This window comes from Puntigrus tetrazona, chromosome 7 (genome assembly GCF_018831695.1).
Source record: "Puntigrus tetrazona isolate hp1 chromosome 7, ASM1883169v1, whole genome shotgun sequence".
Taxonomy (NCBI): domain Eukaryota; kingdom Metazoa; phylum Chordata; class Actinopteri; order Cypriniformes; family Cyprinidae; genus Puntigrus; species Puntigrus tetrazona.
In genome coordinates, this window is record NC_056705.1 from 7,223,646 (window position 1) to 7,240,029 (window position 16,384).

The 16,384-nt window shown below is 41.6% G+C and overlaps 3 protein-coding genes across 4 annotated transcripts; 1 reads left to right on the forward strand and 2 right to left on the reverse strand.

The window, feature by feature from the left end:
* The first annotated feature begins 6,658 nt into the window (after nucleotides 1-6,658).
* Nucleotides 6,659-10,555, forward strand: pnp5a (purine nucleoside phosphorylase 5a). The gene is made up of 6 exons (XM_043244867.1): nucleotides 6,659-6,871; nucleotides 7,861-8,030; nucleotides 8,119-8,222; nucleotides 8,897-9,072; nucleotides 9,193-9,383; nucleotides 9,896-10,555. Exons 1-6 carry the CDS (start codon nucleotides 6,849-6,851, stop codon nucleotides 10,111-10,113), a joined length of 882 nt encoding a protein of 293 aa, XP_043100802.1. The 5' UTR covers nucleotides 6,659-6,848; the 3' UTR covers nucleotides 10,114-10,555.
* A 510-nt stretch (nucleotides 10,556-11,065) lies between these two features.
* On the reverse strand, nucleotides 11,066-14,122 carry LOC122347850 (zinc finger protein 436-like). 2 transcript variants are annotated; one of them, XM_043243105.1, is made up of 7 exons: nucleotides 13,861-14,122; nucleotides 13,292-13,484; nucleotides 13,140-13,222; nucleotides 12,992-13,049; nucleotides 12,721-12,909; nucleotides 12,453-12,611; nucleotides 11,066-12,369 (listed from the first exon to the last, which is right to left on the reverse strand). In XM_043243105.1, the coding sequence occupies exons 1-7, from the start codon at nucleotides 13,999-14,001 to the stop codon at nucleotides 11,228-11,230; spliced, it is 1,965 nt and encodes a 654-aa protein (XP_043099040.1). In that variant the 5' UTR covers nucleotides 14,002-14,122; the 3' UTR covers nucleotides 11,066-11,227. The 2 variants fall into 2 exon arrangements, with proteins under 2 accessions (XP_043099040.1, XP_043099041.1); XM_043243106.1 differs by having other exon boundaries at nucleotides 12,766-12,909; nucleotides 13,861-14,118.
* A 397-nt stretch (nucleotides 14,123-14,519) lies between these two features.
* dusp19b (dual specificity phosphatase 19b) lies at nucleotides 14,520-16,276 on the reverse strand. Its single transcript, XM_043243519.1, has 4 exons — nucleotides 16,033-16,276; nucleotides 15,676-15,722; nucleotides 15,267-15,419; nucleotides 14,520-14,956 (listed from the first exon to the last, which is right to left on the reverse strand). Exons 1-4 carry the CDS (start codon nucleotides 16,244-16,246, stop codon nucleotides 14,762-14,764), a joined length of 609 nt encoding a protein of 202 aa, XP_043099454.1. The 5' UTR covers nucleotides 16,247-16,276; the 3' UTR covers nucleotides 14,520-14,761.
* Between the last annotated feature and the right edge of the window lie 108 nt (nucleotides 16,277-16,384).

A 16,384-nucleotide genomic window follows, 5' to 3' on the forward strand; every position in this document is an offset into this window, starting at 1 on the left:
TATTCGGCAGTGCGATATTTTATCTCGCTGCATTGTTCTGACGTTATTAAGCATTAACGCTTTTGGGAACTAAACGCATTCTGTGGTGTGACATTCTTGCTTATATTCATCTGAAACTGTTTTAAGAAGCATCGGGTTAAATGTTATAACATACACGTGCATGGCTGAAAAACGATTTCAGCGCCTACAGATTTACGGTCTTTAAAATTCATGCACGTTTTAACCAAAACCTGGTTGATTTGGGTTTCTTGTCTCGAAACAGGTTTTTGGTTTTGCTGAAAGCTCAGCAATGATCTATAAAAGACTATATATCCAGTAGAGGGCAGTGCTGCACAATTCATGTAATACAGTATGGGAAAACTCCCAAATATGTAAGTTTGTATTTGCACACTAACACACTGCACTTAATAGTAATATCTACGTGTATATTTTTTAATAGTAATTCATTTTATTTATGGGAGCCTTTTAAGATACTCAAGGACGCTTGGTAATCTAATAAAAGGATAATATAACAAAATACATGATTAAGCAGAAGAAAAACAATAATACAATGAAAAATAATACAGATAAGCCATACCCAATACCATAACCAGATCACTCAGGATAGGCTGATAAGTAACCTTATAAAGACCTAGTAAAGTATTCTTAAATGGAATTCGATATCTAATTGGAAGCCAATGAAGGTGCCCTAAAAACTGGAGAAGTATTCAGCGGAGTCGCGTAATGATCCAAGCTGCTGAATTTTGAACCATCTAAAGTTTATTAATACGTTTCACCAATGAGTGGAGAATTACAGTAATCAATCTGGGGTGTAACTAATGCATGCACAAGGACGGCGGTACGATTAATTACGAGAAAGAGATGGTCGAAGATGATTAATGCTTTTCAGATCATAATATGCTGACCGTGTAACATTATTGACATGTGCTTCAAAAGACGGCAACGACACCCGGAAACCTGAAAATAAGGAGAAACAAGTTGTCGATAGTAAGTGTGAAACTTGAGAGTGCCAAGACTGAGCCTTGAGGCACACCACTGGTTATCTGAGATATCTGCGATTTAGACAATTTTTAATTGAATGAATTGAGTCCAACCAGATAACTATGAATTAAACCAATCAAGGGGGTGCCAGTGATTCCATTAGGAATCAACCTCTCCAATAAAATACTGAGAAAAGCTCATAAAGCTGCAGTTAAATCGAGAAGAATGAGTGTTGATAAAAGTTCCAAATCTGTAACCATCAGCACATCATTTGTGGATTTAATATGCGCTGTCTCTATGATATGGGCCATAGGCAGACTGAAATTGCTCAAACAAGATATTCTCCGTTAAATGAGTATGTATCTGCTGAGCAACATTTTTTCCAATCATTTAGAAAGAATAGCAATAGTGAGAGGTCAACTTATCCAGGCTAAGTAATCCATCGAGTTGTCAACTTCACTGGAAAACGCAGACAAATCAATATTCTTAATATTCTTTGAGCAATTTCTGATACGGTTAATTTGGCACTGAAAGACACACGTTTATGATCAGATATGGACAGGTCATGTGGACGAAAATCAAAAGGTGCTGTTCCGGTGCAACAAATAAGATCAAGTGTGTGACCTTTTGAATGAGTTGAGTTTTGAATAAACTGTTTCAGTCCAAAGCTGTCCAAGCATGATGAAAAGTCTTTTGTGTCGGTATCAGTCGCTTTATCAACATGGATGTTAAAATCACCTACCGTATTCACATTTGGAGAAACAGAACATAATAAAGATGCCTATAACATACAAAACATCCCATCCAAAAAGCTCTACAAATTTTTGGACCAAAGTTGGGGGGAAATTGAAATGAATGAATGAGCAATAAAACCATGTTTATATCCAAATGAACAAATGGTGATCAAGTTGTACCGTGTTTATTGCAGTCTGATGTAATTTTCACCTCCATATATTCAAGGGTTAGTCAAGTAGGACCAGAATGACTAGATGTCAGGTGTACGCTCACACATTTTTACCTGAGGTAGGGTCAAAGGGTTGGAAAATGAATGTACAAAATGTGCATGAGATAATAGTTTGGAATGAACGATTCTTGCGGTTCTTCGGCAATCTTTTGTGTTTCAGAAGAACTGCACCCTGCAAAGAATTTCCTTTTATGTTCAGTGGTAGAAAGTAAGTCACATAGGTTTGAAACAACATGAAAGTAACACATTTTTCAGTTTTGTTATGGCTATCACAGCCATACAGATACAGTCCATAAGAAAGACTGAAATATCCATTCCGGTTTCAGAGACCTCTGATATAGATGGTCTTCACTCAGAGATAAGAGTCTCCAATAAATGCAACGACTTCTGTTTGTTGTCATTTTTATTGCATTTATCAAGCAGAAAACAGTGATTGAGAACCTAATCTGCTCCTTTCAGACACAATTCACTTATTATCTCGTCTCGATATCTTTATCAGCACGCTCGCAGCTGCCATCAAGTTGCATGCATCCACTCCAGATACTATTACTGAAGTATCTCTTCAGTAAAATGGCTTTGAAGCAATTTTGTGAAGCTCTAAAAAAAAAACCCACCTGGGCTTGATTTCATAAAGATTCACTGTCATCTGTCTTTAGGATTGTTCTGCTTCATGTCTTTCTCCACGTTATTGGTGACATGTGGGCACTCATCTAATTATAAGATCAAGGCCAGTTCTGGATTTAAGAACCTCAAGGTCTATTTACGGAACGGCTCGTGTTATCATAAGGAGACAATAAAAGTATGTGTATTATGTGTTATTAAACTTTTTCGCTGTTTTTCTAATTGACTTTATCTCTCTCACGTGCAGGACACAGGCAGCTTTGCATTTTAACTCATTTGCCGTAATGCAAAACGGCACGTCCCTTCAAATAGCTCATCTAATTTTCGGCTTCAGGAGGAGCATGTTACTTACAACAGTAAAGGCCTTCAAGTTACTCTGGCGGGGACCAAAGTGAATGTGGCGGGCTTCACGCATGACACTGCAGTGAGATTCTCCAGATACATTCTCACATAACCCGACTCTGTTCTACAAAGATCTAATTTATGTCTGAGAGAAAAGCGAGGGTGTGAACAATCTCAAAAGCATCAGGAGCCGCGGCCAACGTCAACCTCCCCGTCACCGCTGACAAACAGAGAAAACTCTGTTATACGTTTTTCCATTTACATGTTTTCCATTATCAGTGACTAATTTTTCCCGTGGAGCAAAAATGGAGAAGTTTTGCAGTGTTTTTGCGTGTCGAAGCTGCCACTTTCTCACTGTCTTTGATTGGAAGTCATTTTTATGTGAAGTAATTCTTTAATAGCCAGCGAGCGGCCCTTTAAACAACCACTGGGATATTTGTCTTTGAGCGTGTTTATTACATCAGCGATCTCTTAGTATACAATGACTTGCAAAAAGCATGAAGCGTTGCGCAATGGTGATCGAAGAAAACAGACCGTAAAACTCAGTCTTGAGGGAGGGCCATGCAGGCCATTCACTTTTATTCTCAAAACGACTGTAAACGACAGTATCATCGCACCACCCCTCTACACGCGCCAATCGCTGACATGTCGCAGTTCCTTCACTTCGTGTATTGTGCTTTGACTGACCTGTACAAGGCCTTGGCCTACATATGTGTTAAAATAATGTCTGCAGTTCTCTTTTTGGAGTTGAATAACGCTAAGTATTCTTCCGAGAGGGTGAGTTTCATAATGGGTTTGTTGCGACATGTTCATACAGTAAATTCCAGCAAGCTTCTGTTATTGACCAAGTCTTAAAGTGATGGAAAGTGGTCACAAAGCAATGCCTTATCGGTAAAACTCATCGTGGCTTATCTCCTATTTCCTTATTTTTGTCTCTTTTGAACCCACTCTTTGTAATGAGGGTGATAAGAGAACACATAGAGACATTCTGATATAAGGTGAGAGTCGAGACGACTCGGTGATGATTTTTTCACAAGGTTGATAGCAATGAGCTCACATGGAAAACCTCGATAAGTCCAGAATTTCTTCATACGTTTCTCAAAGTTCTTCCTCTCCGAAAGGCGTTGAAAACCTCTTTTTGGCGTCAAATAAACAAAAATGCCTAAGAGAAGCTGTTCGGGATAGACTTTTGGACCTGTCTGTATATTTACTAAAGCTAAGTGTTTGCCGCTCATGAAGTTTAACGAAAGGCTGTGAGAGAAAGAACGAGTTAAAGTTTACATTTGCTTTGGTCTGGGTCCAAATATGTTAAACTGACCCACACATTTATTATGTAACATTACAGATGAGGTTTCGCAATGTCTCTCAGTCCTACTGGAAGATTTTTACTGGACCGGCCTTAGCGCTTGTCAAAGTCGTGACTCACGGCTCATTCGGTACAGGACTGTTTTATTTCCTAACTTATATATACAGTTTATTCAGAGTCCTCGTTCAGTTTCGCATTTGGGTGCAGTGCATATTCTCAGTCACGCACTCCTGTGTCGGTCTCTACGAATCAATCGATACCGAAGCTTGGGTAATTCCAGATCTGCTAGATTTCGCTCATGACTTGTCTCAAGCTCGTGGGCTTCTTAATCAATAACAAGGAACAAATAAAAGGACTGATGCAAAACGCATATTCTTTAGTCAGGTTCAAAGACGTCAAGCTAAACCCGTTAAACTCACAGGCATTTCACGCGTTCCTCACACACTCTCAAGGCTCATGAACAACAGGGTCGCTATGTGTGACGGCGAGTGCTGGCGGGGACATGTGACTTTCATGCACGCCTTGGTCTGAAGCGAGCATGCTCCGCAATTATCAGACGCGGATAACAGTTTTAGCACGTTATGCATGCGTTTCGTTGCGTAAAGATTCCTGTGTTCGTGCAAGTCACAGCTTCTGGAAGAAACCCTTCTAGGTAGCTGATTGATTTTCGAGTAAATCGCGATTTTCGAAGTTTTCGAGTACGGCTGCAGATCCTACAGGTGACACACCAAGGGCCTCCTGACCTTGTTCTGCGGGACTTGTTGCATAATAAACTTGGCACCGGGACAGCTTCGGGAACATTTTTATTGATTCCTACAAGGCCGTAACCTCTGAGGAGAAGGCTAAAGTGTTTTGTGCCATCATGAGACGAGCGGTCACGCCATTGGCCAGGAAACAGGCGTGTCAGCTTGAGTGCAGCAAAACCACGTCATCAGCGCGGATCGATCTCCGCATCCCACATTTCCTCTCTTCAGCTATGTTTTTGGGGCCGATTATGTACATGTGGAGGAACAGGCCCTCCATCAGGCCTTACATTCTAGGTGAGCCTGTAAATATTATTCTTATCTGTTTGTCACGTGGGTTCCTCGAACTGCAGTACGCGTCGATCACAACAACAGGATGTGACACAAAAAGCAGAAGAATTGTGATTTCATGAATTGCGATGGTGCCACTGAGTAATTTAATGGGCGATGCAGTCACTGTCCTGTTACGATAAACATTGCATTAAACCGACCGACACAGATTAATCATTACAGAAAGTGATATCGACCTCATTCGTCATCGATAAGATGAACATGTGTGGGAAATGTGTTACACCAGGTGCTAATATAACTCTTCTGACTAATGCGATATGTTTGAAACAGGTCATAGGTCAACAGGGGTCGCGAACTTTGTTTCTGAACCGCCCTGAGGTCCTGATCTTAAGTGAGCTTGTCTATTTAAACGTACAGGTTTCTATTCTATATACTGGTTTTATTTTTACTTATTATAAAAAATGAGCCTCTAACTCCAGTGTTCTTCTTTTTATTAATTATATAAAACTAGCCTCTACCAATTGCATTTTCCATTCTTATTCTATTCCATCTGTATTCTTTACTTACCCTTTACTCCAGCCTTAACTATTCTTTTCCTATTTTGTCTATATGCATATCTATTCTATATAATACAAACTGCATTAGTCACTTTGGATAAAAGCATCTGCTAAATTTCGGATACGTTCAGTACAAGGGTCTCCAGGGGGGCTAGTGTCCAAATTTCCGGCGTTTGCCTCCAGCTTCGGCACGCTGGCGTGGAAGTTTCTAGAGAGTCTCAAAGCCTTGTTTTGTTGGTTTAGGTGTGTTTATTTAGGACTGGAGGACCAAGCGGGACTGGGCACCCCCCGATCGAGCACGAGGGGAATGCTGGAGGACTGAATTCTTTGACTTATTAAACTTTCTCAGGTATTTCCGCAACGTTAACTCGAAGCAAAGCCGGACGAAACACGTCAAATCTTAGCAAAAGATGTTTTTGCATGGCTAGGCTACATAGTATTAGCCACATACGCATCCAACAAATACAGTAGTTTATTATGCATTATTTGCCAGTTGGTTGATACGAAGCCAAAAAGGTAGTCGAGGCTATCTTTTCAGAAGCGTTATTTCTTTATCTGAGTGATTGCGGATTGGTTTGAAGGAGCCAAACACACACACGGGCCCGGTGTTTATGTTTGGATGACTCTCAGTCACATGCGTTTGTGTTGTTCAACAATCCATAAATCTAACGCCGGAAAACAGATTTCCAGGTTAGACTGACAGCCATTGCTCAAGTTTGAGCGAGATTTGGCTGATAACAGGCCGGTGAAGGCTCGCCCTGGCCCGGAGGCATTTGCGTCAGGAGGTGTGTTCCGCTTCTCGTTTGCGTCAGACGCGGGGCGGAGCGGCGGAAGCGGCGGAACTATAAGAAACCGGCTACGTGAGCGACGCTTTAAGATCTTTAAAACGCTATTTTATTCATTCTCGCGTCTCGTTCTTGTGGTTTAGTTTTATTTGTATCTCTGTTATAGTCTCGTCGGTACTGCGTGTGTCTATCGTTAACCAGTAACATTTCCGTTTCGTATTCGTGAAGGATCTGACCGGTGATTTTTTTTTTTTAACCATGTTTCCAGAGAGCAGCACTGGGTAAACGATTATTTTTATTCTACTCTTTTATTTTGTCTTTTGAAAGTGTACTAGCTATATTGTTGGGTTTCTCTTTCGATGGCGAATGTAAGCTACTCGGTCGTAGTACGGGGAGTTGATCTGGCTGGTAAACGCAGATCCGCGATGTTTCACCCGTTCCTGCTTTCATTAACGGTGTGAGATTTGATCCGGCTGTGTTTTAGCGGCGATGAGCACGTGGTGTCGAGCTGGCGCGCGTGTCTCGAGCGGCTGCCGGCGAACTCGACCGTTATTTAATCGAATGTTTCGGATTTAAACGCGCGCTCGACAAAGAACGCTTCGAAGCGCCAATTAATCGGAGGGAAAATTCAAATTCGAATCGATTGTGTTCGCGTTCTGTTAATAAAAAGGTGAAATATAGCGCTGTGTAACATAAACGCAGTGGTCAACCATTATTTTACTAGTTATAAATAGTCGTCAGCCTTTAGAGAAGCGCTTGACAGCTTTATTAAGGGGAAATCATTTTTGGACATGGGCTAGTTATTTTGAGAACAGCAACTGTTTAACAATTCATTGTGTTTAAATGTGTATATGCCGATATTAAATAGTAATACTGATTTTCAGATTAAAATTACTGTTACTTTTTGTGCGAATGCCATAAAACTAAACATAAAGATGCTCTGTCACAGGAAGTTTATTTTAGTAGTCATCTGCTCGGATTACAGTAGTGACGTGTCAGAAAGTGGATCAAGTTTCAGATTTGCCAGGATATTTTTATTTGGTATCCGCAGTCTTTAAATGTATACAGTCTTGGTTATAACGCGTGTGTAAATGCCACTGGGATGTGTAGGTATATTGTATAAAAATGTAATGATGACTTCTGGACTGGTGTGTGTGTGTGTGTGTGTGTGTGTGTGTGTGTGTGTGTGTGTGTGTGAGCTGGAAAAAACATTTTGTTCCGTTCAGGTGTGGGGCCTCAAACTCATTTTTTTTCCACTCTCTCTTCGCAGGTACAGCTATGAGGACTGCCAGGCCACAGCTGACTGGCTTCTGTCCCAGACTGCAGTGCGTCCTCTGGTGGGCATCGTGTGCGGTTCAGGTATGGGCGGGCTGGCTGATGCCTTGAAAGACCAGGTGGCCTTCAATTACAAGGACATTCCCAACTTCCCCCAAAGCACAGGTGAGGTTTTACTGCGTGACTTAAGATGGTTGCGTAACTCATCTAGTAAAAAGTGCGCTCATCCAGTGCGCTTCTTTCTCTTCCGCAGTGCACGGTCACGCTGGGAGGCTGGTGTTTGGCACTTTGAAGGGCAGACCTTGCGTCTGCATGCAGGGACGGTTTCATCTCTATGAGGGATATGCCATCCAAAAGGTGAGAGACGCACATTCTGTAAACAACAGTCCGTCCGACAGTTAATTAGAGAGCTAGTTTTGTCGAATTGGGTGCTGATCCAAGAAAGGCTCACTTCTGTGTATTTAAACATGACTGAGATTGCAAGTCGCACAAACCTTAGAGCCTCCAAAGATCCTTCTCAACCAGGAACCAACTACACTTGGTCCGCACATGACCTTATTGGAAGCCAAATTAGTTTTAACTGGTTGTGTTGTGCGCCTGATTGAAGCGTAAACTCTTTGCAAACTCTCTCATATCAGCGAGGTGCCACAAGATGTCCATCTGGTGCTTGCGTTTAAAGATTAAGGACAGAAGCAATATTAAGACCATTAACGATCGTGACCCTGGATTACAAAACCAGTCATGAGGCTGAATAAAAAAAGAGCTTAAAATTTAAATGAGCTTTTGTTAGAACTGAACAATATTTGGCAGGGATACAACTATTTGAAAATCTGGAACCTTAGGGTGCAAAACTAAATCCGAATATTGAGAAAATCGCCTTTGAAATTGACCAAACGAAGATCTTAGCAATGCATATCATTAATAAAAATATATAGGAAATTTATCAAAACGTCTTGGTGGAACATGCTCTTAATATTCCAATGATTTTTGGCACAAAAGCAAGCTCTCTAAGGTTATTGTTGCGTGTCTAGATCACGATGCCTATGCGGATATTCAAACTGCTGGGTGTGGAGACGGTGATTCTCACCAACGCTGCTGGCGGTCTGAACCAGGACTATAAAGTGGGCGACATCATGATCATTAAAGATCATCTCAACATGCCCGGATTTGCTGGAAACAACCCTCTGGCTGGACCCAACGACGAAAGGCATGTTTGCATGTGTTTATTTAGCTCCACGAACAACCACAATTATGTCGCCGAGCTGTTTTGACAAGTCGAGATTCCACGCATGCTGTCGGTTACATAAGCCTGACTTTCCCTTTTTAGGTTTGGCGTGCGTTTCCCCTGCATGTCCGACGCGTACGACCGAGAACTCCAGCAGCTGGCGCTCGACGTGGGTTCGGAGCTCGGTTACAACGACTTCCTGCGAGAGGGCGTGTACTGCGTTCTAGGAGGGCCATCGTTCGAGACGATCGCCGAGTGCCGCATGCTGCACAAACTGGGAGCTGATGCTGTCGGTGAGAGCCTCGTCTTCGGGCGAGCTTCTTTTGACAAATCTGAACGTGCTGTCAAAGCTTTGTGGTATAAAATAATGTATATAGTAACAGTCAGCTTTACTGCGGGTCATGGGTTCGATTCCTTGGGAACGCATGAACCGCTGAAATGTGACACAAGCCTCTTTGCATAAAATAATTTACCAAATGTGACGGTTTTAGGCAAATGAACAGCGATGCTGTAACGAGCATCTGGATTTTGTTTTTGGTCATTTACGCAACAACGCCGTTTTGGGGGTCAACTTCGAAACAAAAGAGCTTAATCAAACGAGCTTTCCGTTTTGTTGCAACCGGACAATATTTGGCAGAGATTCAACTATTCGAAAATCTGGAACCTGAGGGCGCACAAAAAAAAATTTGAAAAATCGGATTATTGAGAAAATCGCCTGACGTGTATAATACAGCACACATAAACGAACATTTTAAAATGTGCATGTGCCGTTGTTTTTTTAGTAACCGGGCTTCATGTGTTTCAGGCATGAGTACGGTTCACGAGGTGATCGTGGCAAGGCACTGCGGGATGCGCGTCTTCGCTCTGTCTTTGATCACTAATAAGGCAGTGATGGACTACGACAGCGAGGAGAAGGCCAATCACGAGGAGGTCCTGCAGACGGGCAAGCAGAGGGCGGAGCAGCTGGAGAGACTGGTGTCCACCATAATCACCCGGATAGAGCACAACAACAACTTCGCTTAAGACTGTTCTCAGATCAGGCTCGGGCCAAAGAACGCCGATTCATCTGTGAACAAACGTTATGGTTATGGTTGCAAAAATTGTTTTAAACAGGTCAAATCAACGTTAGCTCTCACTTATTTATACTTAATGAATCCTTCTTTTTTTTTTTCTCAATCTTTCATTTTTGGTGATATTTTGCCCTTATGTGTATAAACACGGTCAACAGGAAAGTGCTTTTTTCCCCTCTTTTAAAAAAGGGGAAAAAATGCTAATAATCTTTACATTCCTCTGAATGCTAAAACTAATGTTTCTTATTTCTAAGTTAATGTTTACCATTTGTTACTATGTCTTAATTTAAAAGTTGAATTCTTTGTAAAACTTTGATTTTTGTCAGTAGATGTACAGTAAATGTCTATCTTGTGTGTTTTTTAACATTTATTAGTAAAACTGGCTATTTATTACACGTATCTCTCTTTCATCTGTTGTGGAAAAGTGGGTTTTGTGCACAATTTATAATATTACACATTACACAAAAACTCTTAAATGCTGGTAGTATGGAGCCATGGTGATGGAACAAGATCCCCCCCCATTTGTAGGCTTTATATATATATATATAAATATAATAGTTTTTATTATTTATATATAATTATACACAGATTTAAATCACTTTTTACTAATGTGTGTGTGTGTATATATATATATATATATATATTTTTTTTTTTTTTTTTTTATATATATAAAAAATAATACAAATATTTAAATGTGTGTGTGTATATATATATATACGCCATACATACATTTTTTTACTAAATATAAATATAAAGCAGTAAAAAATTATTTAAATCTGAATAGTAAATTATTTAAATCTCTCTCTGTATATATATATATATATAGCAATTTTTTATGTTTTAAACCAAAATTTTTAAACCATTTTGTTTTTGCAAATGAAATCTTCAGATGGCCTCATGCTTTGTTTTCTTTATGCAAAATATAATCGCTTTATTTCATTGTGAAATGTGACCCTGGCATTCCCTCGTGAGATTCAGCCTAAAAACCTCTTGCAGATCTTCAAAGAAAAGTCTCAAATATTTGGTTGGGTTTCTTCGAGAAAGGCACAAATGGAATGGCTGCCGAGTTACTTCTCTTCCACGTCAGAGTTCGCAGAGCTTTTTGCCCCAGACTGGCAAACCTTCGAGTGATAGCTAAGATGGCTGCTTTGAGAGAAACGCTTGCCGCAGTTTCCGCAGCGGTGCGGCTTCTCTCCCGTGTGAACCCGCCTGTGTTTCGCTAGCGAGCTGGCCTGAGTGAACTGCTTGCTGCAGACGTCACAAGCGTGGCTCTTTTGCCCCGTGTGAGTCAGCCGGTGCGTCTTCAGAGATCCTTTCAGGGCAAAAGCCTTCCCGCACACGTCGCACCCGAACGGCTTGTCTCCAGAATGCGTCAGCAGATGAGTCTTGAGATGCGTTCCCCGGCGAAAGCCCTTCCCGCACAGCTCGCAGCAGAAAGCCCTGACCCCCGTGTGGAGCTGCTTGTGGGATTTGAAGGTGTTGGCGTGTACGAAGGTTTTCCCGCACTCCTCGCATCGGAAAGGCTGCTCGCCCGTGTGGAGCCTTTCGTGCGCCTTGAGGTTGCCCTTCTGGGCGAAGCTCTTCCCGCAGTGCTTGCACAGGTGTGGCTTTTCTCCGGTGTGCACCCGCCGGTGGTAGTCCAAGTAAGACTTGGTGAGGAAGCGGGAGCCGCACTGCGAGCACGCGAAGTTCTTCTCGCCGGCGTGCGTCCGCTCGTGAGCTCGGAGGACGCTCGTGAGCGCGAAGCTCTTCCCGCACGCGCCGCAGGAGAACGGCCTCCGGTCGCCGTGACTCGTCATGTGGTTCCTCAGGTGGTTGGGCAGGCGGAACACCTTGTCGCAGAGCGCGCATTTGTGGGGTTTCTCCACCTTGTGGTCTCGCCGGTGGGTCTGGAGGAGGCGCCTGGAGCCGAAACGCTCGCCGCACTCCTGGCAGGCGTGAGGCGTCTCGCCGCGGTGGAGCTTCTGCTCGTGTCTTCGGAGGTTGTTGAGGTGGCTGAAGGCCTTTGCGCAGATTGTGCATACGTTCTGCTCGCCGCTCGCATTCGGCTGAGCTTCTTCGGTGGTGTCCGTCGGGGCGGCCGAACGTGTCTCGATAACGTCGGGTGGATCCATTTGCACTGAGATGCCATTCGATCGGTCCTCGGTGTTCGGTTCTTCTCTTGGCCGCTCTACTGATTCAGATTCGTCTGCACTAAGCTCTACTGAGTCTGTAACACGAACAAGGCATGGTTATGGATATGATATTGCAGATTTAGACCTTCCAAATGCATTAACGTTAAGGAGTCTGTACCAGCGGTTTCAGCGATGTCCGCAGGGTCGTCCATTCCTGTCTCGAGAATATCAGGTGGGTCCAGCATATTTAATTGTACCGAAATGTTTGGTTCAGTGGTCCACTGCTCTTCTCTTCGCTCTACAGATTCAGATTCATCTGCACTGGGCTCTATTGATTCTGTAACACGAACAAGGCATGGTTATAGATATGATATTGCATATTTAGGCTTTACATGAACACATTATACCATGCTAATCCAAATGCATTAACGCCACAAAGCCTGTATCATCTATAGCGGCGGTTTCAGGGATGTTTTTTGGGACGTCCGAACCTGTCTTGATAATATCGGGTGGATCCAGTGTGTTTAAGTGCAGTGACGCGTCGTTTAATTCATCCTTAGTGTTTGGTTCAGTGGTCCATTCGTCTCTTTGATGCTCTACTGATTCAGATTCATCTACACCGGGCTCTATTGATTCTGTAACATGAACAAGGCATGTTTATATATATATGATATTGCGAATTTATGACATACACTTATTCTAATCGCCGGCCTGTACCATCGACTTGTTCCTCTTCGTGGACAAACACTTCTTCAAATCGAAACTCTGGCTCTTCCTAGATGAAGACAGTGCTATGTTACCTTGATGTAGAGCAAATCAAAGCACCTGGGTATTCAAAAACACGAAAATTACAGAGGTGGGTTACTTCAACAGGCTGAAGAAGATTGCAAGTCAGTCGTTCCTGGATTCCAGACACAACGCCTGAGGTGAGATCTCGCCGGTCTCCTCCTACAACAGAGCACTTATTTAATCTGTTCAAATAAGAGCAGTGCGTGGTTTGATTATGAGGAGAACCACCTTGGACATGTTCCTCGTCTCTGATGTAAGCGTTCAGGGGTCTTCCGCTCCCAGAAGACCGTTGCTCTCCCGTGTGGTTGACTTGATCTGATCGTATAAGATCTTTTCTCGGTCCGTTTGATGCTGTATGAAGGATTCTGCAGATGTGTTCGGCTGTTGAGTTTGTTATTCTCCTTATAGCGGCTGTCAGATTCTTGTGAATCAAACAAGAAATAACCAGCTTTACTGTCACGGTAAAGATGAAACCTTTACTTAGCTAACTGTTTACTTACTGAAGCTCCCACGTTTATTAAGAAAATTACATAAATTAATATCCATGTATTTTGTTATTTCATTATTCATTTTTTTAAAGCTTTATTTCCTGATAGTTTGTACTTTGATGATTGATATTAACCTGCCTTCATCGAACAAAGTGCTTTTTATAGAAATAACAATAAAGTAATTGCGACCATTGCGTATTATAAGGGTAACTATGGCTACCATGTTTGTTGTTGTTGTTGTTGTTGTGAACCGGTTAACATTTTTGTAAACGTTAAAACGTTAATCATTATACATTGGAACGAACTTACCATTTTAATATCAGTTTCTGGATTTCCGTTTTGACGTTTTGACTGAAAAATATCGAGCTGGCAAATTTCTGTCACTAAAGACGAGACTAAACTGTCCATTATTAAGAGCACTTGTTTCTGGACAGACGCCTCACACGACATCCTTTCATACACACCTGTGAAATAGCAAGAAATATCACGAAACCGGTGAATAGATCACGGATTTATTTGTTTTGATAAAGTCTCCCGAGTTACGCGTGACGTGCGCGTGGACTCTGAACGGTTTCCCGTCATGATGGACTTTAAAATAAAAGTCACCCGATAAAACCCTCACCCAAAACATAAAAGCCTTCTATAAATCACCAGCGAGGGTTTAAAATTATTAAAAAAAAAATTATGATTATTTTTCAACAAGCATTATATATATATATATATATATATATATATATATATATATATATATATATATATATATATATATATATATTGTATGATTAATTGTATGATTAATAATAATAATAAATACAATGTACAAATGTTAAAAATCTCACCCAAAACGTAAAAGCCTTCAATAAATCACCAGCGAGGGCTTAAAGTTATATATTTTTTTATTATTATTTTGCAACAAGTATAAATGTCAACATTCATTAAAAAATAAAAATAAATCACCAGCGAGGGTTAAAATTATACAATTTTTTATTATTATTTTGCAGCAAATATAAATATCAACATTCATTAATATATATATATTATTATTTTTTTTTTTTTATAATATATAAATACAAAATATAAATGCAAAATGGTCCAAACACCAAACTGTCTAACTAAACACCTCCACAGCTCATATACTCATCAAGTACTGTGTGAAATCTGACACATGCAGTAATTACGCAGGACCAGGGAACATTTCGGTTCACAAAAATCAGTCTTTGTGTGGAAGCATATATGTCTTCAGCTGACTCATAAAGCCTGGGTTGGGCTGAATGTAAGGCCTGGTGTTTTTCACCGCGCCGAAAGCTTCATCGAACGTCATCTTCTCCTGGGACATGAGGAACCCGATGACAACAGAAGCAGAGCGAGAAACACCGGCGTTACAGTGGACCAGCACCACTCCACCCTGAGGAGACCACAGGACACGGGTCTCAGACACAGCCCTGGATGTTCATCACACACACACAGACACACACACAGACACAGACACACACACACACACACACACACACACACACACACACACACACACACAGACACACACACAGACACACACACACAGACACACACACACACACACACACACACACACACACACACACACACACACACACACACACACACACACACACACACACACACACACACACACACACACACAGACACACACACACAGACACACACACACAGACACACACACACAGACACACACACACCTGCTGACTGGCTTCGTTTATGAACTCGAAACATTCAGGGAAGTACGAGGTGATGTCCGTCTCTGGAAGATCTAACACGGTGACGGTCTTATATGTGAAGAGATCAGGGAAGGCATTCTCAACCCCATACGCCACATTAAGCACATGAGTCACCTGAAACATCACAGAAAAATATTATTATTAATATTATGTGTATAAGCTGGCTGAATGTTCATGAGAAAGTCAGATTAATTAAAAAATACATATGTAAAAAATAAATAAATAAATAAATATATATATATATATATATATATATATATATATATATATATATATATATATATACATATGTATTTTTTAGATTATTTAATCTGATTTTCTCATAAACATTCAGCCAGCTTATACACATAATATATATATATTAGATTACCTTCAGTTTCTTTAATGTGTCTATGTCATGTGCAGCATCCTGTGAAGCTAAAAATCACATAATTAGTTAAATATACAGATATGGTTAACACCATTTATTGAATATTTATTTCATTAGTAGTAGTTATAGTAGTGTTGTTGTCATTATTATTGGTGGTCATTTTTAAGTCGTTCATCTCTGATACGCATCGTTACACAAAAAGATCGCGCTATTTTAGTTACTGTCGATGTCTCGAAATCCATAAATACATCAATCAGCATGGAATAATTATTTTGTTTGTTTGTTTTTCCAGCTGTGTACCACCACAGCGGAGTTTGTGGATGAGTATTGAACATATACACCAGGCACACAACGCACAGAGCAGGAGGAAGGGTCTGATGACGCCCACGCGCAGGTCGAGGCTCGAGTCCCGCACGAACCCGCACGCCGCGGCACCCTCGCGCTCCGCGTGGAAACGACCTCCGCGGCGCGTCTCCGTGAGCACCTCGCCCGTCACGGTCGTCACCCTCGTGGTCTGCTTCCTCAGACGCGCCGCGGAGAAGCCCTGGATCTCCTGCGCCAGAGAATGCATCTTTATTTACAGATCTCCGTTCAGCGAGCAGCGGAACTGAATATAAAACAAACAAAGCGCGGAAGCTTAAGTTTGGTGCACCAGTTAATTTCAAAATAAAAGCCCTCGCTTCATTCAGTTGCGCTCACCCACGATGAC

What these genes read in the sequence shown, in the direction of transcription:
- dusp19b (XM_043243519.1), bottom strand. Translation starts at nt 16,246, where the DNA reads ATGCATTCTCTGGCGCAGGAGATCCAGGGCTTCTCCGCGGCGCGTCTG. An exon ending in CAGACCCTTCCTCCTGCTCT is followed by an intron (nt 15,723 to 16,032) that starts GTGCGTTGTGTG and finishes TGTGATTTTTAG; the next exon opens with CTTCACAGGATGCTGCACAT. An exon ending in TAAACGAAGCCAGTCAGCAG is followed by an intron (nt 14,957 to 15,266) that starts GTGTGTGTGTGT and finishes TGGTCTCCTCAG; the next exon opens with GGTGGAGTGGTGCTGGTCCA.
- pnp5a (XM_043244867.1), top strand. Translation starts at nt 6,849, where the DNA reads ATGTTTCCAGAGAGCAGCACTGG. An exon ending in TTTCCAGAGAGCAGCACTGG is followed by an intron (nt 6,872 to 7,860) that starts GTAAACGATTAT and finishes CTCTCTTCGCAG; the next exon opens with GTACAGCTATGAGGACTGCC. An exon ending in GCTGGACCCAACGACGAAAG is followed by an intron (nt 9,073 to 9,192) that starts GCATGTTTGCAT and finishes TTCCCTTTTTAG; the next exon opens with GTTTGGCGTGCGTTTCCCCT.
- LOC122347850 (XM_043243105.1), bottom strand. Translation starts at nt 14,001, where the DNA reads ATGTCGTGTGAGGCGTCTGTCCAGAAACAAGTGCTCTTAATAATGGAC. An exon ending in AGACGAGGAACATGTCCAAG is followed by an intron (nt 13,223 to 13,291) that starts GTGGTTCTCCTC and finishes GCTCTGTTGTAG; the next exon opens with GAGGAGACCGGCGAGATCTC. An exon ending in ATCTTCTTCAGCCTGTTGAA is followed by an intron (nt 13,050 to 13,139) that starts GTAACCCACCTC and finishes GTCTTCATCTAG; the next exon opens with GAAGAGCCAGAGTTTCGATT.